General features: G+C 48.6%; 8 protein-coding genes across 8 annotated transcripts; 4 read left to right on the top strand and 4 right to left on the bottom strand.

Annotated features, from left to right (window-relative positions):
• Nucleotides 1-177: 177 nt before the first annotated feature.
• Nucleotides 178-1,370, bottom strand: FSUBG_10426 (cell wall glycosyl hydrolase; the record flags this gene model as incomplete). The annotated part of the gene is made up of 2 exons (XM_036675003.1): nucleotides 178-270; nucleotides 318-1,370. 2 exons carry the CDS (start codon nucleotides 1,368-1,370, stop codon nucleotides 178-180), a joined length of 1,146 nt encoding a protein of 381 aa, XP_036534122.1.
• Nucleotides 1,371-2,962: 1,592 nt separating this feature from the next.
• On the bottom strand, nucleotides 2,963-4,339 carry FSUBG_10425 (TAM domain protein; the record flags this gene model as incomplete). The annotated part of the gene is made up of 8 exons (XM_036675002.1): nucleotides 2,963-3,196; nucleotides 3,243-3,597; nucleotides 3,744-3,901; nucleotides 3,949-3,993; nucleotides 4,045-4,051; nucleotides 4,100-4,153; nucleotides 4,202-4,242; nucleotides 4,295-4,339. 8 exons carry the CDS (start codon nucleotides 4,337-4,339, stop codon nucleotides 2,963-2,965), a joined length of 939 nt encoding a protein of 312 aa, XP_036534121.1.
• A 360-nt stretch (nucleotides 4,340-4,699) lies between these two features.
• Nucleotides 4,700-6,077, bottom strand: FSUBG_10424 (uncharacterized protein; the record flags this gene model as incomplete). Its single annotated transcript, XM_036675001.1, has 3 exons — nucleotides 4,700-5,841; nucleotides 5,890-5,991; nucleotides 6,041-6,077. 3 exons carry the CDS (start codon nucleotides 6,075-6,077, stop codon nucleotides 4,700-4,702), a joined length of 1,281 nt encoding a protein of 426 aa, XP_036534120.1.
• A 478-nt stretch (nucleotides 6,078-6,555) lies between these two features.
• Nucleotides 6,556-7,137, top strand: FSUBG_10423 (uncharacterized protein; the record flags this gene model as incomplete). The annotated part of the gene is made up of 1 exon (XM_036675000.1): nucleotides 6,556-7,137. The coding sequence occupies one exon, from the start codon at nucleotides 6,556-6,558 to the stop codon at nucleotides 7,135-7,137; it is 582 nt and encodes a 193-aa protein (XP_036534119.1).
• Nucleotides 7,138-7,285: 148 nt separating this feature from the next.
• On the bottom strand, nucleotides 7,286-7,780 carry FSUBG_10422 (uncharacterized protein; the record flags this gene model as incomplete). The annotated part of the gene is made up of 1 exon (XM_036674999.1): nucleotides 7,286-7,780. One exon carries the CDS (start codon nucleotides 7,778-7,780, stop codon nucleotides 7,286-7,288), a length of 495 nt encoding a protein of 164 aa, XP_036534118.1.
• A 4,555-nt stretch (nucleotides 7,781-12,335) lies between these two features.
• On the top strand, nucleotides 12,336-12,950 carry FSUBG_10420 (methyltransferase domain protein; the record flags this gene model as incomplete). The annotated part of the gene is made up of 1 exon (XM_036674998.1): nucleotides 12,336-12,950. The coding sequence occupies one exon, from the start codon at nucleotides 12,336-12,338 to the stop codon at nucleotides 12,948-12,950; it is 615 nt and encodes a 204-aa protein (XP_036534117.1).
• A 728-nt stretch (nucleotides 12,951-13,678) lies between these two features.
• Nucleotides 13,679-18,466, top strand: FSUBG_10419 (uncharacterized protein; the record flags this gene model as incomplete). The annotated part of the gene is made up of 8 exons (XM_036674996.1): nucleotides 13,679-14,103; nucleotides 15,185-15,252; nucleotides 15,308-16,545; nucleotides 16,591-17,016; nucleotides 17,077-17,202; nucleotides 17,265-17,750; nucleotides 17,797-18,174; nucleotides 18,221-18,466. 8 exons carry the CDS (start codon nucleotides 13,679-13,681, stop codon nucleotides 18,464-18,466), a joined length of 3,393 nt encoding a protein of 1,130 aa, XP_036534116.1.
• A 2,077-nt stretch (nucleotides 18,467-20,543) lies between these two features.
• FSUBG_10418 (uncharacterized protein) lies at nucleotides 20,544-23,027 on the top strand (the record flags this gene model as incomplete). The annotated part of the gene is made up of 7 exons (XM_036674995.1): nucleotides 20,544-20,585; nucleotides 20,702-21,083; nucleotides 21,134-21,215; nucleotides 21,260-21,442; nucleotides 21,522-21,670; nucleotides 21,727-21,824; nucleotides 21,876-23,027. The coding sequence occupies 7 exons, from the start codon at nucleotides 20,544-20,546 to the stop codon at nucleotides 23,025-23,027; spliced, it is 2,088 nt and encodes a 695-aa protein (XP_036534115.1).
• Nucleotides 23,028-23,881: the final 854 nt, after the last annotated feature.

Raw genomic sequence — 23,881 nt, 5'->3', positions numbered from 1 at the left:
GAAGACGCAAAAGTTATACAGGATCAACACAGTAAGAGTCACACTGAATTCAGGACGTAAAGTGAGTAAATGTACGTGGGAAGAGCACTAGAATTAAATATGTACACTAAAGGTTATCGGTCATCAACTCTATCTCAATCTATAGTCTAACGTCTATAAGATCATTCCCTCATGCGCTTATTTGCTGCGACGCTCCCATTCATAAATAGCCATCATGAACGGTCCCATACCGCGAGTATCGTTAGGAACAACAGGAACCTCGGTGTAATACTACAAAAGTCAGTCAAATCCATAAAATCACAAGACACAAAACTTACCTCGAAAGATGCATCGCTGTTCAAAGATCCGACCTCGACGGTTCCCTCCCAGGTAATAGTGCCGTTGTTATTCTCAGTCACGAAGTCACGGATGAGGCGCTTGTAAGCTTGCTTAGCGGGCTTGGTGTACGTCTTCTCATCAAGGAGTCCGCGGCGAAGACCAGCCAGCCAGCCGTAGGTAAACATGGCGGAGGCGGAGCTCTCAATGTAGTTGCCCTCTACACCTTCGTACTCCTTGTTCATGACGAGTTCCCAGAGGTGAGACTCGTGGCCCTGGGCGCGGAGGAGAGCGGAGGAGAGATCCTTGTAGTAAGTGACGAGGCGCTTGTAGCCGGGGTGAGACTTGGGGAAGACGTCGAGGACTTCGATGAGAGACCAGATGTACCAGCCGACGGCGCGGGACCAGACGATAGGTGAAGCGCCGGTCTCGGGGTCAGCCCAGACAGCGATCTTGCTCTCATCGAAGCCGTGCACGGGAAGACCGGTCTCCTTGTCGATGGTGACTTCCTGGATCTTATCCCACTGAAGGACAATGTCATCCCAGGCTGTAGTGTTCTTGGCATCGAACTCAGCCGTCCACTCAGCGTAGAAGCTATCGCACATGAAAATGCCATCCAGCCACATCTGATCCGGGTACGTCGGCGAGCGATGCCAGAACCCACCAGTCGGCGTCCTAGGATGCTGATTGATCCTATCACGGATGAAATCCGCAGCGATCTTGTACTTCTCCTCGCCGGTCTGCTTGTACCAGTACAGCAAGTTCATACCGATGCGGTAGTTGTCAAGCGAGTACTTTGTCAAATCATAGCCGATGATGGTGCCGTTGGGGTACACCACATCGTCCATCTGGTCGCGGTACCATGCGAGCAGGGTCTTGTTCTTGGTCAGCTCGACGGTCGCTTCGATGCCCTCGTAGACGACTGCGCGGCCGTACCAGTATGCGCGCTGGGTCTCTTGGTTGTTGCGGATCCACGAGTCGGCGGTCTTGGCGAGGAGGTTATTGGCGAGGACGAGGTTGGCCGAGGCCACGGTGAGGAGGGTCTGGAACTTCATGGTGAGCGATGAGATTGTCGAAGTCGATACCGATTCAATTACCTGGGCGTTGGACTAGGTATTTAAACAGCGTCGCAAACATTCGATGCGATCCACTGTCATTTTGGAAAGGGAATATTCTCCGTGTCTAGCAGACAGTCTAACCAATAAGCTTAATTGTCTAATCCTGAGCTTATCCATTATCTTTTTTTGGAAGACGGAGGTTTCATATACATTAGGTCAATTACCGTTTACAGTTACATCCACAGCGGATTATCCCGGCGGACCGTTATTCTCCGCCAACTGGATACGATGGAATGAACGATCAGCGAAGTGTAATGTTTGCCCGTTGGGTTTTCATCCGAACTGTTCATTTGTGCTGGTCTGAATTGGGAAGTATTGACGGTTCACCGTTGGGGAGATTGATAGCCGCATATACGAATGAGCTTGGCACGATGACAGTCGTGAACGATTATCCACCTATCGGACGGTCATTTAAAGTATTAAGCTTGTCTTTTGGTTTGTTTTAATCACGTTTAAGTCTGCTGAGCCTCTTGATGGCGCAATCCCCCACGATTGTCCCCCCAATGTCTGCAAGTGCGGCGATTGAGGACACGTCCGGTTACGCGTCGCGGATGGCGTAATGCTCCTGCATCTGCGCTATCTGATCGACTAGAAGAGAAAGCCTGTAGACTTGATGCAAATCAATTAAGACATCAATATTCCAAGTTACTGTCAATCGCCAAAAATAACGAATGGTAGCATACAGAGGGCGAAGAGGCTTGTAACACCAGCACCAATTTAGTCAGCGATATCTATTTTGAAGCCCGAAAAGCTGCATACTAGACATTTAGACGACCCATTTTATGCGTAATAATGTTAAACGGCAATGCTGCTGACCAATTGAAGTCAACAATCGATACCAAGAAATGTTCGTTCAAACCCCCACGAACATTTGGGGTGATCCCCATGAGCTTCAAGCTTCTACGCTTATTGGACATGAGCTCAATGTCTCTGTTTTGGTAGCATACTTCAATGTAAACCATAGAAACACAGAAAAGAGGCCTATGCACAGAAGGACCTAAGTAGAAATCGCATGGCTTACGTGAAGTAGCGAGGAAAGTTGAGAACCCAGCATACGGGGGCTGGAAATGCGCCACGGCGGAAGGTGAGGCCTATGATGAACCAATTCACCTACACTCTTTAGTGGAAGCGATGACGAACAACAATTATAAGTCGAATGGTATCCAGTAACTAAAATTGAGCAGCCAGCTGACTTTTAGATACAGGTTTTGTTCGCCACTAGCTCTCTCAATGGATCACCAGGGTGATACAAAAGACCAGCTCTCCAAGTCCCGGGTAAGCCGAAGTTACGATAATCGAGATCCAGAGAGCTCCGATAAGCCTTATCTTATTACTATCACGAGTCAGAATCAACGAAATACGAACCAAAGGAAATAAATCATAAAGGGCTACGGCTTAGAAATTGATATAATAACATTCTTGACGTCAAGAAGAAAACAGAATTGTTCTTCATCATGAGATCTTGAATTGGACCAATGCTGATCTGACATGACATCCGCTTCGACACCTATCTGACTGAACCCAACTCATCACTCTGGCTTTCTTCCCCAGATGAAATAGACAGGAAGATACAGATGAATACTCGGATCAGAAAGGTCCTTCTTTACCTTTGCCATGAACACCTGAATCTCTTCATCACTCCACCCAAGAATACGCGAGAATATACCAGGAGTATACGACGTAATGACCTGCGCTTCCTGAACAGACTGAAACTTGCCAATCTCTTTGAGCTTCGGATCCCTAGGCCAAGATCCAATAGGTACCTATTTCGCCATCAGTAAACATCCCACCAAGGACAAAAGTACTTACCTTGAGAATCTTTTGCTCAACATCCACGAACCCAGCATCTTCCATCTCCTTCTTCCACTCCGGCGCCACGTTCAACGGCTTCCCAAACTTAGAAGACCCCTCAACCATAGTCTTCATCCAAAGCAACGCATTCTTCGCTTTATCTTTCGTGTTGTCGTCGGATTTGAAGTCGGAGTGAACAGCCTGCATCTCGAGATATCCACCTGGCACTAGATTCTGCAGAGCGCGTGTGAAGAACTGCGCATTGTCGCTGATGCAGCCTTCCAGTTCGCGCGCGTGGATAAAGTCGAAGGGTTGGCGAAAGAGCCAATCTGATTCGAAATCATCGACTTCGAAGAGGCAGTTTGGTGGGGTCCTGGGGATGTTAGAGGAGTGATTGGGAGGGGAGGGGGGAGTACCATGGAGGTTGGATGGGGCTTAGATCTGTGCCTAGGACTTCGGCTTGAGGGTGATCGCTGGGAATTATCAGATATGGTGGACGAGGAATGAGGGAATGCTTACTCGGCGAAGTCCATGGCCCAGATACCTGTTCCTGTGCCGATGTCAAGAACACGCTTGACTTTATCGCCCATAGGCGCGAGGAAAAGATCGCCGCCGAGGACGAGACGGTAGATATGATGACCCAGATCCATTCTGTCCTGTTCCTCGTCATCGTTGGGCTTACGATCGTTAGTGCGTGTTTGTGTTGAGACATCTGTCGACTTACCACTAGGTAAGCGCCTTCACGGAATGCATGATATCGCCGCCCATTCTAAATCTGGTCAGTCAAACTCATGGTACAAAAATTCCCTTTGAGTCGCACTTCGTATCTATGGTAAAAAATCAGCCGCGATTGTATTTTTATGAATGGAACGTACTTGTAGTTCAAAACGCTGGAATTGAGGGACGTCAGATAACTTCCTGACTCAAGACTGGACAACAGATCAGCGGGTATCAATCTGACCACATGAAGAACGCACGTGGCAGCTAATGCAGGATCATGGCTTAAAGATGCAGCATCCTAGCAGAATCAGTAAACAGTCACCATTCAAACCTTTCCCTGGAGAGCGTACGTCTGCCTGAAGAGGGCCTTCGTGTTCACTTGCTGCTTGCGCCATTTTTTATCCTGCTTCAGAGACTTGAAGGAATAATTGCGCGATAATAATGTGTCTTTGGTAAGATGCGGGCGCTGATTTGATCAGATCATTACGCGGCGGGCGACCAACACAGGGTTGTACTGGATGCCATATTCGGAAGCTGTTCGTCACCAGGGCGGGGGCTGGTCATGGATCGGCCGCAGAAGAACGCCGTAAGACAGATTTATGAGGAAGAGTTTTTTCTGATAATTAATTCGGAAATCATTGTGTATCAGTGCTACATACTTCTGGCGACGACCTCAAGAAACAATTGACTTTGCGCATCATGGTGCTGGTCCGGTCCAGCCGAGCCGAAACTGTAAGTATGTGCCCGGTATATACCTACGACGGCGGCACAGCAGCCTCGAGACGCGTCGGCGCAGGAAGCGAGCTCATGTCGACCTTGAAACCTACACGTGATGCCTCGCACTTATATGACAAGCCACTCATCACCCCATTGAGAAAGATTTGAGATTCGACGGGCGATGCCTTTGTTCGATGTCTGAGTACCTCTTCCAACCTGATCTTCCGGGATCCCTCAGTCCAGGAGAATGGCGGTCCTAAAGCAAGCTCAATGCCCCATTTCGCTGCTATGACACTGCTTGCTGTCGCCTGACGAAGGATTCTGTACTGGATCTCAACAGGAAGGTAGTTGAGCCGACAAGCCTTGGGTTCTGCTTGGTGAAGGTCCGATGCCCAGAGAATTAGGTTGATAGCGGAATCAGAGGGAGCAAAGTCGCTGAATAGTGGCTCTCTTTGTGTAAGAGCCAGCTCGCCATCGTGGACCTTGCAGCAGACGATTTGTTTAAGGGTCAGTATTGCGTACGTCGCAAAAGTAGTCGTTGTATCAATCATCGCCGCCGGGGTTTCCATATGTTCTCGAATCATCTGGATTCCCTTGGGGATATCTTGTGCCAAGACAAACCAGCATGTGCCAACTCGTACAATAGTTTCATCTGGGGCATCCCATCGTGGCAAGTCTACCACTCCGACATATGGTCCGCCGCGGCCAGCAACGTGATCGAATCCCGCACGTTCCACTATAGTGAAGTCCAGATTTAGAATCCAGATAACCGCATATGCGAGCTTCATGAAAATGACGTTGTTGGCTTCTCTCCGTAGTATATGACGCCATGTATGGCCAAAGTCGCGGAGGATACGGCCGAGAAATGCCTTTTTTCGAGGATTACATTTAGGCTGAAGATCCCAGTATCGCCCCGGCACAGGCAGGCCCTCTGAGATGGACGCATTCGGAGACTTTACACGCTCAAAGTCATCCAAAATAAGTAGCCGATCGCGCGTTAGGCTGAGAGGTGCAGAGCAGAGTCGATCATCCTTGGTGAGAAAGAGAACATCCTTATCGAGGTCGAACGTCCAAACACTATTAAAAGCTCGACCTCGTGTGTCGTCGAAAGGATTGACAAAAACGTCGACATCTTCCCATTCAAGTTGAATATCCTTTTCTAGTGCACTAGATATTTCATCTGAGATTGAGTTAAAGAATGTTTGCATGACGCGATGGTTTGACTCACCTGGGCAATTGTCGCGGCCAATGAGAATGCGAGAAAATAGCTCGAGAAACGCGACATCCTCTGCATTGAGCTTTTTTGACAAGCACCGGCGGAGGGCGTTTCCTAGAGATCGGAATTAGTTAATTGCTGTGAGAGTTATAGGTCAACAAACCTTTTAGTATATAGATAAGTACAAACAGGACTGACATCGTGAAGGGTTGGTGTAAGAGCGAGAATTGCTGATTCTTGGAGGGGTTGGCAGGGTTGAGTATGCACGAGCCCCCCCAAAGCAGGTCTCGTATGCAACAAGATGTCGCGACGCATTCTCTGTATCTGGGTTATACTATTCTGCGCGCTTCTAATTTTCGCATTGACTTGAATAATATCGTTTGGTGAGATTCTGTACTCTATAATCCACTCTGCGAAATTAAGGATGCGGCACGGACTTGGTCGCGTGAAAAGACGCGCTGTTTCACTTTGCTGACATGCACATGCTCATTCTAATTCTCACCAGATAAAAGCTCAATCATCTCACTCACTACATGATCTTACTATCAGCAAATCTCTTCACTGTCATATAAGAAAACTGCGGCTGCATGCACTTCAACCATCGCCATCCTCCAACGCCTCAGTCACCGCCAAAATGTCAACATCAGTCAAAGACCTCCTCCTCATCCCTCAGACGCCATGACTCTCTATGGAAAGGTCCTAGGCGCAGACGCCACAGCAACAACATACCTCCTCGAATGCCCCTCCAATGACGAGGCCTGTGACAGAAACGGCCAGACAATCACCCTAGGTCCATGGGCTGAGAAAACACTTGCCGCAAGCGCAGACCCAACAGGAGCCATGGACGTAGCCATCACGGAGCTACCGGATGGTACAAAGTGGTTCTACTCGCTCCACTGCGAGATGAGCAGATCTGTTGCGAAGGACTGCACTGTGATCAATAGACCGGCTAATAGTCCCTCGACAATTGGGCCGGAGACGTACAAGGACGAGTTGGATATGAGAGAGATTTATGGTCCAACGTTTGAGTATGGGAGCGTCACGCTTACCGCGGGGTTGGAGAAGCTCGAGAGTGAGTATCCCACTACCACTACGACAACAGGTGAAGCTGAGGCTACCGAATCCGTTTCTAAGGAAACAGGTAGTTCTACGGCCAGTACTGATGCACCAGCTGAGTCGAAGGGCGGTATGAGTGGCGCGAAGCTTTCATTAGCGGCAGTATGCGCTGGACTGTTTGCTATAATGGAATTGTCGCCGTGATCATCCGTTGTCTCGGTTGAGGGAAAACTGGCGGGATGGCTACGTTCATTGCTGTATGCAAAGCAGACGAGATGCGTATCATACACTCAAGATGCAATAGGAATAAAAAGACTTCAAGTATGAACAAGGAGAACCGGTTCCAGGATGGTCACTGATCACTGCTCTGGATAAGACCGTTTTTGCGAAAAGCAGGAATAGCGTACCACTCAACCCACTCAGTGCACTTCCAAAGCGGCTTGCGCTCTTCCCCGTCCTGATAAAAGATGTACTCGTAGTCTCCAAGTTTCTCCTGAAAAGGCTCGACGCGGCCTTGCTTCCTCGGATTCGAAGCCTTTTGCTGCGGCGGCGTCGGCAGTGCAGCAAGAAGCGCATTCCACTGTTCTGGATGACCGTCGGAGCCGGTATAGCCCAGCAGTTCTTTAGAATGGAAGTTTTCTAAGTGAGCGGGATCAGGTGACTCTCTGCTCTCGTAGCTCATTCCTTTTGAGGACGTGACGTCGCCGGTGACATGGTACAGAGTGCCAGAGCCATCTTTGCTGGTTCCGACGAATATGGCGTGATGGAAGCGACCGGGCGGCATGTGCGGATCTGGGAGGGCCATATGCGATTTGACTTTGTAGACTGGGTAGCGATTGGAAGTCATGATGGAAGTGCAGAACGGTGAGAAGATGATGTCATGTCATGTTGGTGAGAGTTGTTGAGATCCGTCCTCGGGTTTCCGCGGCTCGGATACACTAGTCTAGCCTTACCGAAGAACGGCAGCATTCTGTATCACGAAGTTGTGGAGTACCGAGGTGCGGGCCTGACCCGATGGATCTCAGCGTTGCAATCAATCACATTAGTTAGTTCGGAGTAAATGATAAGATAAATTTTTGGTGTTTGAACTAATTGATGGGTGCCGTTGGACGCGTTATGGCCTCACCGACATCTGAAGAGCTGGCAAAGCCGCGGTGTTTGCGAGTACAGAAGTGAACTTGACATACGAATCTCATAACAAGGAAGGACAAAAATCTATTTTATTGGAAGCGCGTTAACATCAACAGGTAAGAACTGTACGTTATGCACTGGTATTAAGTATGCATTTACTCCTTGATCACGGCCCATTCAAACCATCCATGCGGTCAAGATGTCCTCGCCCTCTAAATACCAGCAAGTTCTCATTGCAGCGGAGTCGAATAACTGTAACAACACATGTAAAAGATTTTAGGCAGTACGTCTTCCTCCCGATATTAATGCGGCAGTCTCTAGGTAATGCCTTTAGATCCTTCAGTCATGATCTTCGAGTGGACGCACCACCATGAGATCAGAGGAAGACCTCAATGGGACATGTGGATATGATAAGAGTACAGGGCTGAAGATTTCATGGCATTTGGGTTACAAGCTTAGCATCCATGTTATTGAATAATCTTCACTGCCGGCGAAACATGACGAGTAGTCGGAGTAGATGCCCTCCTAGGGCTGCACCGGCGGTACAACGCAACGTTTCATTCTACACATGACAAGATCTGCAGATGATTTACCTATTGAACAAACATTCATTATCATCTAATATTCCCGAAGTCTTATTCCTCCGCGATGCGCGGGTTGCTCGGCCTGCGGATATGACTCCATGGTGTTGAGGCGCATTGCATTCGGCATTCCCGAAAACCCATTTTAGTGGAGTCGAGGCAGTGTACTGCCGGTTTCCCGGAAAAGCGGCTCACGGGATTCACGATTAGCGAGGCCAAGACGAAGCTTATAACACGACATGATAGGGCTACTTACGTGGTGGTACATGTGATTGGGACTTTGGTTGTGCATCGCAGTGCGTTGTAATGCCGCCGAGATGATGAAGGTCAAAGAGCTCTAGGCAGCCAGTTGAGGAAGGCAGAATATGCTTTTGCCAAGGCCGAGTTATCCTGTAGACCTCCTCCTTGGAATGTAGGTGTTATTCGGCATTCGAGGAGAAAGTTCCATTGTAGTCTTTTGAGGGGTTTGCTCCGGTCTATTGGATGACCCTGTGCCCCCTAACAAGGGGCCGCCGTTTAGAGTTTTAGGCTAACTAATAGCCTGTTGAACAGAGAAATGAGTGATATTCCTGATGGGCCCTCTCAATTGGCTCATTTGACTCTAGCGATATCAACGCTGTACAGCCGCTCTGCCTTCCCGCCAGCCGTAGTCCGCGTAGCCACGTGCTCCGCCACGACACAAAACACCCCAATGATCTCGTGAGTTTGTTTCTTAAGGCTATACTGGGCTTGGTCTAGCGACCAAACTCAAAAGCATCCCTTGGGATTTGATGGTGATTCCCAAGGGTTACGAAGCTGAAGTGGGACTAGTATAGCTCTGGCGGCAGATATCTTATACGGGATAGTGTTTATGGTTGTCTACAGGCTTGTACATATGCTTAAACGCCATCAAGTCGATGATCGTAATTGTCCAGACAGATTTGAGAGCTTCAAGTATGGTGAATACAGCGTTACAACCGTTCCGAGGCCAGCGTTCCGGGTTCCGGATTGGTTCCGAAAGGGCGGAACGGGCAGCAGATCATGATACTCCCTTCATTCTTGGCGGTATCAGCCCTTAAACGACCTTGACGACTTGTTTCGTCAATGAGTGCAGTGTCATATGTAATGTTTTACAACAGTTCCGCTAGTCGCGCATCCTCTTCATCACGGATATCTTTCCCAAACTGGCTCGCCGTGAAGCGATACCTCATATTCCAGCGTGACTCCAGCATCAAATTACAATTGGGATTGTTCTCGAACCTGCAAAGCCCCTGGGAGCCACGTAATTCATCTCGATCTCTACCTCTCTAATTCAGCCTTATCGGCACTCAAGAGCCGAAAACGTGGATGCCAAGATGCTCCGTTTCAGGTGAATTGGGAGGCACTGTCAAGAATGCATGATTATCGCAGCGAAACAACACATAGAGTTGATCTGAGGCTTACGCAGTTGCTGTCAAAGACGGTATGACACGGACAGTTCCAGATGCTGTGAGACCCACGTTTCAGCCGAGATATTCGGTGTGATTGGCTGCGTCGTAAAAGCAGGGTTCGAGGCCCTGCTAGCGTCTGGACTGCGCCTCTTGGCGGTGGAGACTGCGACATGTTGATATTTCCCCGTACCAAGGGCACCATCCAACGGCATCAAAATTCTCTCGCTTTCCCTGCCTTTGCTTCGTTTTTTGACCAAGCTTTCTCGTAACAGACCAAGGCAAAGGAACATATCATGACTACTTCGAAGAACCAGCTCGTAATCCTGCCCAAGAAGGTCAAATGGCAGCGTGCCTCCAGACCAAAAGTTCGCACTGGTTGCTTAACCTGGTATGTCTCTCTCCGCCGCATGCTTAATTGACGAATCAGAGACTAACTAACTTGAACGTAGCAAGTACGTATTTATGTTTTGATTGGGTGGTTAATTGCTTCTGATCACTGTATTCTTGTAGAGTCAGGCACTTGAAGTGCGATGAGGAGAAGCCGACGTGTCGCCGCTGTCGCGATGGCCGTGTTAAATGCGACGGCTATGCCACGCCTAACAAGAACCAGATCCAGCAGCGTGCTTCAGTTCCCGTCGCTGGATACACAGTCTCGTCTCTCAACCCTCGCATAGCCGAAACATCCATTGAGAACTGTTATTTTCACCACTTCCATCACTGGACGTCCAACCAACTCACCTGCTCTCCCGGCTCATCAAACTTCTACATCAATTATGTCCTCCCTCTTGCGCACTCATGCGAACCTATTCGGCATGCCATCATCGCTGTTGGTGCTGCGCACCGGTTCTACATGGCCGGCCAAGAGACGTGTTCTCCGCTACAGCAGCTGAAAAGCTTGGCTATGCAGCAGTACAACAAATCCATCCAGCGGATAATACCCCACATGTCGATGGAGTCTGCCTTTGACCTGCAGTGTACTTTAGTATGCTGTTTGTTATTTGTCGCGTTTGAGGGTATCACTGGTCGGTATGCAGAGTCGATCCGACATATCCGTGCCGGAACGAAACTACTCTCGTCGCCCCTTCTGATCAACAGTTCGAAGGAACAGAAGATGACGAGGAAGCTTACAGAGGTGTTTGCGAACCTTGGCGTTGAGGCTTCGATGTTTATGGAGGACACCATCATCCCGGATATCAAATCCGGCTGTCTTGATGTCTTGCAGTGCGGGGATAACTCGGACCAGCCATTCGAGGACCTCGACGAAGCAGCGAGCTACCTGCGCAGACTCGACGTCGAGACCGTCGACATTATCGCGCAGACGCCATATTCATGCTCGATGAACGGTGACGGCCAGATCGACATGTTTACCCTCAACGGACCCGAGAAGGAGGAACTCGAAAGGAAATGGGGCGAGATGGACGCCAAGTTTGAGGTTTGGAACTCGCGATTCGAACTGACAAAGAAACACATCGCGACGTGGGAGTACCAAGACCTAGCATCCCCCCAACTCACATACCTCAACATGCAGCAAACCTTTTGGCGAATGGGCATGTCCTGCGGTCCCGAAGACCTCTCCGAACCAACCCCCGACACAGCCGAGGCATTCCTCAACGCCGCCGAGATCCTCGCCCAGCGGCTGATAACACCCGGCCAGCCGAGCTTCTCCCTCGACGGCGACTTGGTCTCTGGTCTCTCGGTGGTGGTATGGTCGTGCACTGAGGGGCCGCATCGGGATAGGGCGCTGGATCTGCTGCGGAGGTTGAATAGACGTGAGGGGATTTGGGATAGCAAGGAGATTGTGCAGATGCACGAGGCGGCGCTGGCGATGGATGATCCGAAGTTATGGTATAACATGGAGATTCCGGGTGGTGTGCCGGGGTTTGTTGCTGAGCTGGCTAAGATTTCGCCGCGGTTTGGGTTGCATCGCTCGGGGCTGTTGATACCGGATTTTGAGTGTATTTAGGTTAGGCAGGTTTTGGTGGGCGATTGATGGTTTTGGTAATAACCCTTGCGCTTGATAGTCATGGCTCGTTAAAAATACACATAATCGTTACATTACTCGCGTAATTGATGAGTCTGGGCGTGAGCAAATGATTTGTTGTGATGCTTATCTTACGTTGTCCGGCGTCATCTTGTCACATCAGACCACTACGTCATTGGCTGCGCGCGACACTAATGTCGGCCCCCTCCCCCAATGCCTCATCCAAACTCTTGCTACAACAAGTAGAATTGACACTTACACGCCAGCAATTCAATACCCAATTTATTCGAATCAATCAACATGTCCCAACTCGAGCGTTCCCTCAAAGCGACCAGTCTCTCAGAGACGCTGAGTACATACAATGAATGGGCAAACACCTACAACCAAGACGTCGCAAAAGAAGAATACGTCGCTCCCCAACTCGCATCTCAAGAGCTAATCACCCATCTCGGTACTCAAATATCCTCCGCCAAGATTCTCGACGCCGGCTGCGGAACAGGTCTCGTCGGCGAAGTGCTCACAAAACTCGGTGCTGCAAAAATTCACGGCATCGACCTAAGTCCCGGTATGCTCCAAGTCGCTGAGCGGACAGGCGTGTACAAATCGCTCAATGTTGCGAATTTGGCTGAGAAGCTTGATATTTCTTCGCGGAGTTATGATGCGGTTATTTGTGCTGGGACTATGACGGAGGGACATGTTGGGCCTGAGGCTTTTGATGAGTTCGTTAGGGTTACGAATGCTGGGGGCGTTATTGTTTCGACGATCAGGGAGTCGGTTTGGCAGGTGAAGGGGTATGAGGATAAGGTTAATGGACTTGCTGAGGAGGGGAGGGTGAAGATTGTTGGGAAGAAGAGAGAACATCAGAGGATTGGGGCTGGTGTTTATGCGTATTTTGTCGTTTTACAGGTTCAGTAGATTCGCTGATGAAGGTCTTGGGCCATCATGACATTAATTAGCATGCTACCTGCCGATATCCTGTGGCATGTCTTGTTTGAATCTCATATGACTGAAGTCTGATGGCGCCAAATACGTCGTGGCTTCTTCACAGGGACGGTTATGTTGCAAACTGACCATGATCCCGCTCTCGTCAGATCAAGGTTCCATTGCGAATAATGCGCGAGATATGACAAGCAAATAGATAGGCCATTACGAAGTGACTGGTCAATTCGTTCACGCAACGTGTCACTTCTAGACTGTGTCAAGATTGGCGAGAGGGATCGTCAAGCTGAGTCACTAAGATGAGATATCGTGTAGTCATGAGATGACCCGAATGAGATCGGGTATGCGGCAATCTTACATTAGCTGCATGTCTATACACGACAGGCTCTCGTATAAGATAATAATGCATTCCTGAGGAATAGTGATTAGACATGAAGCCCTTTTGTCTTTCAACGTGAGTCAATCCATGGCTCAGGCACAATTAACCCGTGTCGAGAGTTGATCACCTCTTGACTATCACGAATTTGGGCCGTGACTCACGAACCATCACCAAATAGGAAGGTGAAAGTGGAGGGGCCACGCATTGCTTACCCGTCGCTTAGCGCTTAGATATGTGCCGTATTTCCGATGCGATAAACTATTATCTACGACTACATAAGCCATAGAAACAACCTCTCTTTTTCTTTCTGTTCATCATCGTCATCATGGACATCTCAAGCGTGACCAAGGCGTTCCAATCGGAGCGCCTAATTTACCGCTCACCAGAAGATAACGACAAAGACAAGGAATTCTTCTTCAAGCATATCGAGAACGACCCCGTCGCAAAAGCCCTGTCAGACCCTTCTATTCTTCGTCCCAAGAACAAAAAAGACGTTGCAGACTTTTTAACAGAGTTTCAAAAGTCCGTTCTCGCTGTTGTACTCTGTCTGTCCCCCGACGAAGCCAAGAAGCAAAACATTGAGAGCGAAGAACCAGTTCCCATTGGGTTTATCTGTATCGGCTGGGGCGGCAAGCCCAAGAACCGCGAACAGCATAGGGCTACGCATATTGGTATTGTCATCGCGGACGCGTTTAGGAATAAGGGCTATGGAGGGGAGAGTATTAATTGGGCGCTGGACTGGGCGTTTAGGTTTGGGGGGTATCATCGGGTTGGGATTGGGACAGCTGGATTTAATGAGCGGGGGCAGCACTTGTATAAGAAGTTGGGGTTTGTGGAGGAGGGGAGGAGTAGGGAGGCGCTTTGGTTTGATAGGCGGTGGTGGGATATGATTGACTATGGAATGCTGGAGCACGAATGGGAGGCTTTGAGGGGCAGGGTAAAGAAGGCTTGATCACGTAGAGGGTTGATACGTAAAGGTAAGAGAGGCAAAATGACTCGCTATTGCAATTCGATAGCTATCAACAGCCAATGCCACTGATCAGTCACCATGCATATTCTGAAGTTTGTGTTGGAGAGGCCAATGCGACCATTCGTAAACATGTGAAAAGCTTAACTTGGGCAAATTGTATTGGTAGCTGGTATACTCCCTGAGCTGTTTTTATAAGAGTGTTATTTGAGTTGATAGACCCCGCAGCTGATGCTCACAGTACGCGCTTCACATGCATAAGACTGTTGCTTCACCGTCAGCAGTACGTGGCATTAAGATATCGTGTTGTCATTCATCATCTGTGTTCGCAGCCTAAAGCTTAACCTTGTGGGCCGCAGTCATCCATACAATATGTACTTTCAGCCACAGATCTCAACTGCAAAGGATATTGATCTGCCTTTGGACTCTGACATTGTGCTTGAGAAATTCCTGCAGTAACAATATGTAGAAGATGGCTTATCCTATGGCCTTATCAGCTTTACGTTGTAGTAATGGGTTAGTCATTGGGTATACTGTCCAAGTTGTGAGGTAGATGTACTCTTTGCGGTTGAGGCTCGTAGCTGAGAGCTTAAATCAACAGGCAGAAGAAGTTAGTCATCTAATGACGTTTTCCTCTTCTTCAGGAGCTATAAAATGCTAGATACACCCACGAGATGGCTGATGGTTGCCTGATCTTTGATCCTTCGCAATTCCATCAATAGGGTTCGTCGTTGGCCCCAATTAATCCGAACCACGAGACGAGAAACTGCATCGGTATAGCCACTCTTTGTCACAAGCAAGCAAGGAAATAACGAATCGATCCCTGGCGGTAATGCATGTCCGATGTGCTCTCTGTGGAATTAGCATCCCCTGCATCCACCAGCTACTAGCAGACGAACAGCAACGGCCATGGTGGCGCATGATCTTCGCTGGTAACATGAGAGAACTTCACGTGTAGCTGAAAATCTGCTGACATTCATTCTCCAGTCCAGCGTGAAGAAGGCCAGTCGCACTTTTCGCTCACGCCTCTCGGATATTCTCAAGATGGGTCTTTGGAACCGCACCCAGTCATTCAGCCGAACCAAGGATTCTTCATCCACCAAGCATGTTGGCCCATATACCGCGACAAGATGTTCTTGTTTTCACCGCGGCGCTATAAAGACGAGCAGATCCTGCAGGTGTTTTTTGATCTCCGACAGAGTATGCCTAGCAATGGGGATGGTTGGATATCATATCTTCGCCCCCATAATCAACCAGCGCTGTCTGTTGCAACGTTCGCAGGCCGCAGCTCTTTCGGCTGGGAATTCTTGAAAGCTGATCCCAGCATATCTCCCCTCGGTCCGACGGTGTATCGTTTAGTTGATGGAGGGACTTATACGCAAGTATCGTCGGACGTATTCTCCAAGCTTTCTACCGAGTTGAACCATGAGATAATCAACTTACTAAATAATGGGTCTTTTCTCAACCTTCGGCTTGCATCAAAGACTATTGCAAACTTCTCCAAGCCTGCTGATTTACCTCAAACCTTTTGGGCAAGCCGCTTCAGCCGTGATCACGAAATGAGATTCTTTCCGTTGGAATACGACAGAACGGAGACATGGCGAGATCTGTACTTTAGCATGAAGCATGCTCTTAAAGATAGATCTAAAACAGCACACGCGCTAAATCGGCTTCGTATCTGGAAGGGTCTTGAGGTCATCGCGCCTTGTATGGTCGCCATGCTTGAACAAAGCCCACGTCTGGAAGACACAGCGAGTTGTAGAGAGGAGCTAGTGTCATTAGGATATGACATGACCCAGAAAGTACAAGGGTTTGGAGGAGAGCCGCGCGCAGATCCTTACGGGGATGTTTATGTCAAAGGCTCGCGATACCTGAACCTACGAGGCGGCGCATGGTTCTCGGTTAGCATAGGGGAACTCGATGGGAGGCCCTACATATGCAGCTTTCGGGTAATGGGGCGAGATCATATTGAGAAGTTTCGCATTGGTTTGGTTAACAAGGCAGAAACAAGATTTCTCATCAAACCATCTGACCAGGTAACCGCTGTTAAGGTGGCGACTACTTTTGGTGGCATTGTTGGACTTGCCTTTAGGATCAAGGATGAGCTTGGTGGAGTAGACTGGAAGATCGTGGGTAAAGTCGACGAACCTGACGATTATGTTGGCATCAAATTGCTAAAGCCGCAAAACGGTCCCTATATTATGGGCTTGCTGCTTGGTCTCGATGTAAGTCTTGATCTATAGCTTACAGGGAGCAACTAACGAGTTTAGGCTTGCAAAGTCGTTACTATCCAGCTGGTCGAGAAGCCAGGCGACGCCACTACTATGGATAAACCAAAGACCTCTGGACAACATGTATGGCACCCTGCACCCCCTCAACCTGACGTGGTTACTATGTTTCCTCCCACCGTCGATGAAACTGCTTTCATGTTGAACATGGACTTTGGCGGCCCAAGTGGCTCCCTGCTTCCACTCCTCACTCGAGTCGCCATATTCCACGATGAGCTAAATTACACTGTCAGAGGCTTGGGCTTCTACTACACTGACGGAACAGAGAAGGAGTTCGGTTTCCGTGAAGTTTTAACTACTTACCGACATCGAGATACGGCCATTGAACTGTCTCTTCCTATCGATGGACCGGCTGGCGAGAGAATCATTGGCCTAGGCTATTCTGCGCCGCTTGCCTCCTTCTTCAGGGTACGTAGCGTGAATCATCTTCAAGACGACTTCAGCTGATTTAACTGATATCCAATTCAGATAATTACCCGTTTTGGGGCGGCTACTAAAAGGATTAAGCCTATGGAAGATCCTGAAAACCCTGGAATGGAGATCCTGGTTTCGCCTCATGGAGAGACTGTAACTGGATTTCTGGGACAGGTTCGTGTAAGTCTTACCACCTTTCTATTTTATCTATATGTTTGAGATACTGACTTGTATCTCGAAAGATGATTCCATTGTTTGGGTACCTGGAATCCCTGGGACTTGTACATCTCGACCATGTAGACTCATCTCGGCCCGTGTCGCCGTCAACTGCGCTCAACTACTACAAAGCCCATGAAGGGCAATCAACGTCTGTTCTTCTCAACAACGTCAAGCGCATAGGAATTTCATGTGGAAGAGAGGGGCGCAGCCGACGTCCAGAACATGTATCAGGTTTCCGCTTCGACTTCTGGGACCAAAGTCCACCCGTTTATGCTGGTCAATGGTTCAAGGAGATTGGTCATCTCGACGTCTGCAAAGGTGAGAGAATTACAGGCATCACTTTCTGGAACGCAGTGCAGGGTTGCGCGTACCATAATGCTAGAAATACAAAGTACAGCGGAGTCCGGATCGAAAGGTCTGGTCCTAGACCCAACGCTGTCGAGGTGCACCCTGGGCCACAAGGCAATATGTACGAATTATCCTACACGGAGAATCGCTTCGAGAGATTGGTAAGTCCTGTATGATGTAGAGGAACAAACGCTAACTCTGTTTTAGGATAGTTTTGTTTGGGATATTTTCCAAGCGACCGACTCTACCAACGTCGAGGTGAAACCTACACCATTGGCCAAGAAATGCCTTTCGAGCAGGTCGCACATACGCGAGGGACTATGTACAAAGAACGATAAGGTCTTCTGGGAGATAGAAGACGGAAAGGGAGGTTGGACGAGTGTGTCCCAGATAGCCGCGTTCTTTAATCCCAACACCAAGGGACTGTGCGGCCTGGAGTTTACATACAAAGATAACCAGACCAGGCGCGGTGGTTATACCAAGGGAGTCAAAACGACCCTAAAAGTCAAACGATACGAGGAGGTCACAGGCGCATTAACTAGATCTGCGACAACAGTCACCAGCGGCGACATTCTTCATGTTTCTGTAAGTTCTCTCTGACCTCCCCAAGTAACATAGCTAACGGTCAAAGTTCATTGTAGGAGATAGTCGGAGAATGCAGATGGACTGCAGTGGAGTGAAGGACTATGATCATGATCCCAACCAAGTTTATCCGTCACAGTGTTCCAGGATCCCGGCGGCGAGAAAGGTGCCAGGTGGAGTGTCGAAGTGTGTTGGTGTGTACCTCGATATGTTTCCAGACCTGAAGGACAAGGTTTGTGCTCAGAAGTTTGGGTCAGTGTTTGTTGAGCCGGCAGATAAGCAGGGGGGGAAATGAATGATACAGATAGTGTTGGGATGAGTCAATGTTTCTGTTTGGATCAAAGATTGCTGGGATATCATTTAATGGACGTATCTGATCTAGATGACGTCAACCAGCCTAAAGGCAATAGAACCCCCAACAAGGCTTGTAAACACTTTAGATGTCCATTTCCTTGACGATGCGCCCCCGGAATGGTCAGTAGAAGTAACGTCTTAAACTTGGACAAGTAGACGCTGGCTTAGCTCTTTTGTCGATGGATGTTCAGCGTAGACAAGTATAGCATATGGACAACCAAGTGGAAAAGCATATCACATGGGTTATGAGGGACAGAATGAAAAGCCACGAGCAATCAATCTGGAGGTTGAATGCGTGGGATTGTGAAGATAGGCGTGCAGTGCCGAACAACATGGCAGGTAACGTCAGCCAAAGGTCACCACGGGCAACTGCTTGACAACGGTTTGAGAGTGCATTCAAAGACACGGTGCATGCAAGTGTAATGTACAGCCTAGGTTATTACTCAAATTATGAACGCTTTTGTCTGATCCAGACATCTGATGCTGGTAGTCGGAATGGGCCGGCGGCCTCTACAGGGTATGCAAGTTAGACTTGGACGAAGTTACAGCCAATCGACATTTAATCGGCAACGTACGAGTACGTTACTGCTAGACTTTCTGTAGAGTATATTAAGAATTAGCAAGTCGGTCTGGCTAGTGCTGTCAGCAGTTTAGAGTGCTATTTACGTGATTGAGTTCGGAACATGTTGGTGCATTTATGGACAGAAAGCTGCAGGGTAAGCATGTGGTGAAGAAGACAGTGTCATATACAATGTAAAATTGTCTCAAGGAGTCTATTCCAAGCGACCAAGAGTTAAATATACAGTCTCGATAGTCCATTCAGTGTTACAACGACATCACTCCGTTAGCAAGCTTGCCATGTGCTTTTCTGCGACCACTTTGCAAGCATCCGCCTGAGAAGTTTCTGCAGTCCTCTGTAAAGATTGCAAATGCTCCAAACACCTATCCGACCATTTTTTGATGTGTTGCGAAAAGTGTTTCCAATGCCATTCCCGGTGCGCCTGCTACAGGGTAACTGCGCACTGTTCCTGACCGAGGTCAATTTAAGCTTGTGGGGCTGGGAGATTGGACATTGACAGATTTGCACAGGGATTGGAAAACTTGACTCACCCCGCATCATGTGACTACTGATTTTGACCTCAATGTTAAAATTAAAATTTCCTATCCTTGCTGTTCGCAAGACTGGGCATTACTTGTTTTCCTTCGGACCGAACGACATATGGTGTTTTCCAAATAACATTTGCCTGATACTGTGATGAACGAAGCTGAAAAAATATCGTCACGTGATTTTGATAGAAAGTTGGATAGGAAGATAGGAGAAAAGGAGGATTGGAGGATAGGAACCTTGATATGAAAACATGAAATATCTACAATTCTACCATTCACTGTTGGTAAAAGCGCTGTCAGATATTTCTTTTGTCCAGCCAGCTCGCCAACGAGCAGAATCTTTATGCATGTCTTGCATCACATTATGGTCGCTGGTTGTGTCGCTGCGTTCCCTGATACAAGACTCACCGCTAAGCCTGAGCTCAATATGGTAGACTATCGATGGGCGCTGGCTGTCTTGCGCGACGTCTAAAAGCTTCATGAGAACGCAGCAATCTGTCGCCAAACACTAGCATCGAGGCAAAGTTTCTGGTGCTGGTAGTCTTGTTACCTATCTCCTTTCTGAATCCTTCTGGAAACTCTTGTGGCTCCTATGAACTAGCCTACAGCCTGTATCCTCATGCTTGACGTCTTTTTGACCTCTCAGACTTATTCCCTAACAGCCTCTCTGCATGGCGCCGAAGGCGAAAGCCACCTGTCATGCGGTGCGCTGGTTCTTCTAAGGTTAAGCTTTAGGCTGCAAACACAGGTGATGAATGACAACACGATATTTTAAGTTGACAAGCAATAGGGCAAAGCGCGCACAAGCCCTGCCACGACTTAAAAAAGCACCTGCGATCCCGTCTATACATTTTCAATCTTTTCAATATTTGCGATAATCTCTACCGCGCACCGCACTTTCCAAGGTCGCCATGCCGCTCTTACTCGCACCATACAATGATGCCATGCGTCTGGTATGTTCTTTCACCGCTCATAAAAAATGACAGCTCTTGCACCTCACCGTGAGGACTGGCTAACCATTCTGTCATACGGAGCGCTGTTTGTGATCATTCGTTGACATCTACCATAGGGCATGGGGTTCAATTCGTACACCCAGACAATGTGCATCGACAGCGCCGTCGAAGCTACAGATGAGGCCATGATAACTTCGGAGAAACTCTCACCGAAAATCACGACCTCGTCTATGCTCTTCGACCGTCTGTCAGAGGTCGCCGACACGATGGATATTTCGCGCGCTGCCACTATCACGACTGGCAGGATGGATGTTCATGGGCACATGAGTGCATTTAACAGCGCTGAGATTGACGATGCCGACATTAGTCTGATGGCATCAGTTCGTGTAATGAGCGAAATCACAAGTCTGAAAGGCTCCGCCAGATTCCTTCCCATCGATGGCATGGAGGCTGGGTCGCTTAGATTCAATGAGACATTTGGAGATTCCTATATCTCTGGTACGTATCAACTATACACACATTCTGCTGCTGCAATCTGACAATGGCAGGCTTTATAACGGGCGGGCTGTTCATCAGCATCATCTCCTTCATTGCCTCTGACCCGGATCGCAAGGACAAGCTAATTGAAGCGTAAGAATTTAACGAATTGTCACACATGAAGCTAACTTCGATAGCGTCAAGAAGGGTTTAACTCAGCCCACCATGGACTTGGAGAATGTTTGCAAAGAATTTGCGATCGCATCTGTCATCCAGGGCGTGGAGGTCCCGGACATGAATCGCGCCGCAGACGTAGCGTCTATACTGAGGATTGCGAGCCAGTTTCCTGCCCTTGTTGCCCAGGATCCTCAGAGAACTTGGTAATTTTAAACATTATTGTTCTGAATTCATACTAATCGAGAGAAGAGCCATACTTACCAAGTACAAGGCAAATCGTAGCTTCAACGAATGGTCAAGCTATGAGATACTGAAACCGCTCGATTATGATGGTGTTGCGTCATACACCTCTAAGCTCTTTGACAATTACATGCAGTACAATCGCTTGCCAAAAAAGGTTCAGGATATCATCTCTCAACGAGATAAGTATTGTATACCTTGAGCTATTCTGGTATGGTACCTCAGCGAACTGACACATATTTTCTAGCTCAGGTCGACAAGCCCAGGGCTATTCCGCCTGAACTGAACGCTCTCCTGGCTGTACGCAGTGCGATTGATAAAGAGATAAACAGCATTGTTGCAGTGGTACGTTCAATTTGTTGTCTTCCCTCCATCCTCTAACACTCTACGAACCAGGTGAATACTTTGACTCGACACCCAGAGCTTCTGCCCAAGATCGAGATTCTGAACGCGAATCTCAAGGACGACCTCGTGCAAGAGACCCTCAACGAAGCCCTTCAGGAATCTTCTCGACCTATCTCACAACAAGAGACCATGGTGCAAGAAGATCCTTTCCTGCCTTCTGTTGCGGACTACGCGCCGAGCGAGTCGAGCAGCGGCGTCGAGGAGCTTCATACACCTTGTACCTCTGATCTTGACTCTTGCAGCATCAGTGGAAGATCCCCTGTACTGTCAGATGGAACAGAGCCCTCCACTGATCTGGCAATGCGAAAGCTGGTCCCGCCTGAAGTTTGGGCGGACTTGCTACCAGTGAAGAATGATCAATCGACCAGTCTCGTCAGCCAGCCAGCCAAGACCGCTCCAGCACCCGCCGTCAAGTACAAAAAACTCCAGATTCTTGCTGCTGTATGTGGAACCTACGACGTGACTGCTAAGCTCCAGAAATGGGTGAGTCCCGGAGAAAACGGAGATCGGCTGCTCATCCTCGCGAAAGACATCAAAACGCTTGAGACACCCGATTCCTTTGGGGGCTTGGCACCAAGGGCCACGACCAACCTGTCACTCATCTATGAGTACACTGATATGCCCATGCGTATTTGTTCATTTGATCATGACGCGCAGTCAACTGAAACACTGGAGATTACCCACGAGTCCGACAGCGCCTCATTTGTTCATGAGTCGAAGAATGCCACATCTGTTCAGGCTACGCGCGGTGTCTGTTATTTACTCGGCGTAACATATGGCGGCAAGGTCTATAGCTCCTATGAAGATCTCCGACCGTTCGTGGAGTGTATTTCACCCGGTGGTTGGCCTTTTATCCACTTTAACCGCAAAACTATCAAAGACGAGCACTTCGGTGGAGGTGGCATGAGAGGCGTTGTCTTCTATACGTACTCGAGACTAAATGGAGTTCAGAGCGCTATTTCCGTGGGGAACGCAGGGTGCATGTTGGTGGATAAACGACAGCTGGCTAACAGAGCCGACACACGCAAAGAAGATGCAGATAGCTTGTCGAAAAAGAACGGCAAGGAAGGCAAGCCATACCAGGTCACTCTAAACAATGGTATTGAGGCACAGGGTGAGTCAAATGCTGTCCTAACCTCATAATATCACTAACGCCGCTACCAGGCTATTCTTGTACCTTCTAGCCCGGCACGCTGAAAGTCAGTCCCTCTGAGACAGCCTTTCTCCAGTTTGAGAATGGCGTCGAGTTTGTCCTCCGGACCAATGGCAGACTTCATGTGATTGACAAGCAGGCCAAAGTCCTTTGGTCCACCACAGAGGCACCCACAGGTCAGTCCCCCCCGTTGTTAGAATTCTGCTGTGACGGCAGATTGCGCCTTTCGAACACCGATGGACCGGTATATTGTGAGTCCAGGATCAAATTTTCTCCCCATAAAAGCAAGCTGGTGTTTTCAAGTGAGTTTCCATACTTGGAGATCTATGATAGTGAGGGTGAGAGGCTCTGGAGAGCGGATGGTCCACGGTCGATGTAGGCGGGATGGCCATGATGTCTCGGGGCAACGAAGTACGAGGGAAAAGCAGAACAAGAAATAGCTTCGAATGTCTGAATGAACAACGACCTTTAATCAATTGTAGAGTTGCAGTTGTATTGAAAAATATGCTCTGGGCTCGACCAGACGCGGTAATGATGAATAGCCAAGTCATCACTTAATACAGATCGCATGACAATAGGTTTCCTTTCCGTTAGATACCTGTGCAGCATGTTTGCAACTTGTATGCAGCATGAAGTCTGATCTCTAATGTATAGCCTCAAACTCGACATAGTAATCACTGATTCTCACCCGGCTCTTAACCCGAGGTATGGATAGAGTTCGCTTTGATACGTATTGTGCATCGCTTACATATATTTTAGTTCTTCGGATCTTTAAAATGAAGATTTCCCAGAACTAACAGTTAACCTAAGATAAACCGCTCCGCAAGCAATGCCTCAAAGCAGG

The sequence above is a fragment of the Fusarium subglutinans genome, assembly GCF_013396075.1.
Source record: "Fusarium subglutinans strain NRRL 66333 chromosome Unknown NRRL66333_c0000181, whole genome shotgun sequence".
Lineage (NCBI taxonomy): Eukaryota > Fungi > Ascomycota > Sordariomycetes > Hypocreales > Nectriaceae > Fusarium > Fusarium subglutinans.
Note: the sequence above shows the minus strand (reverse complement) of the source record. Positions and strands in the feature narration are given on the sequence as shown.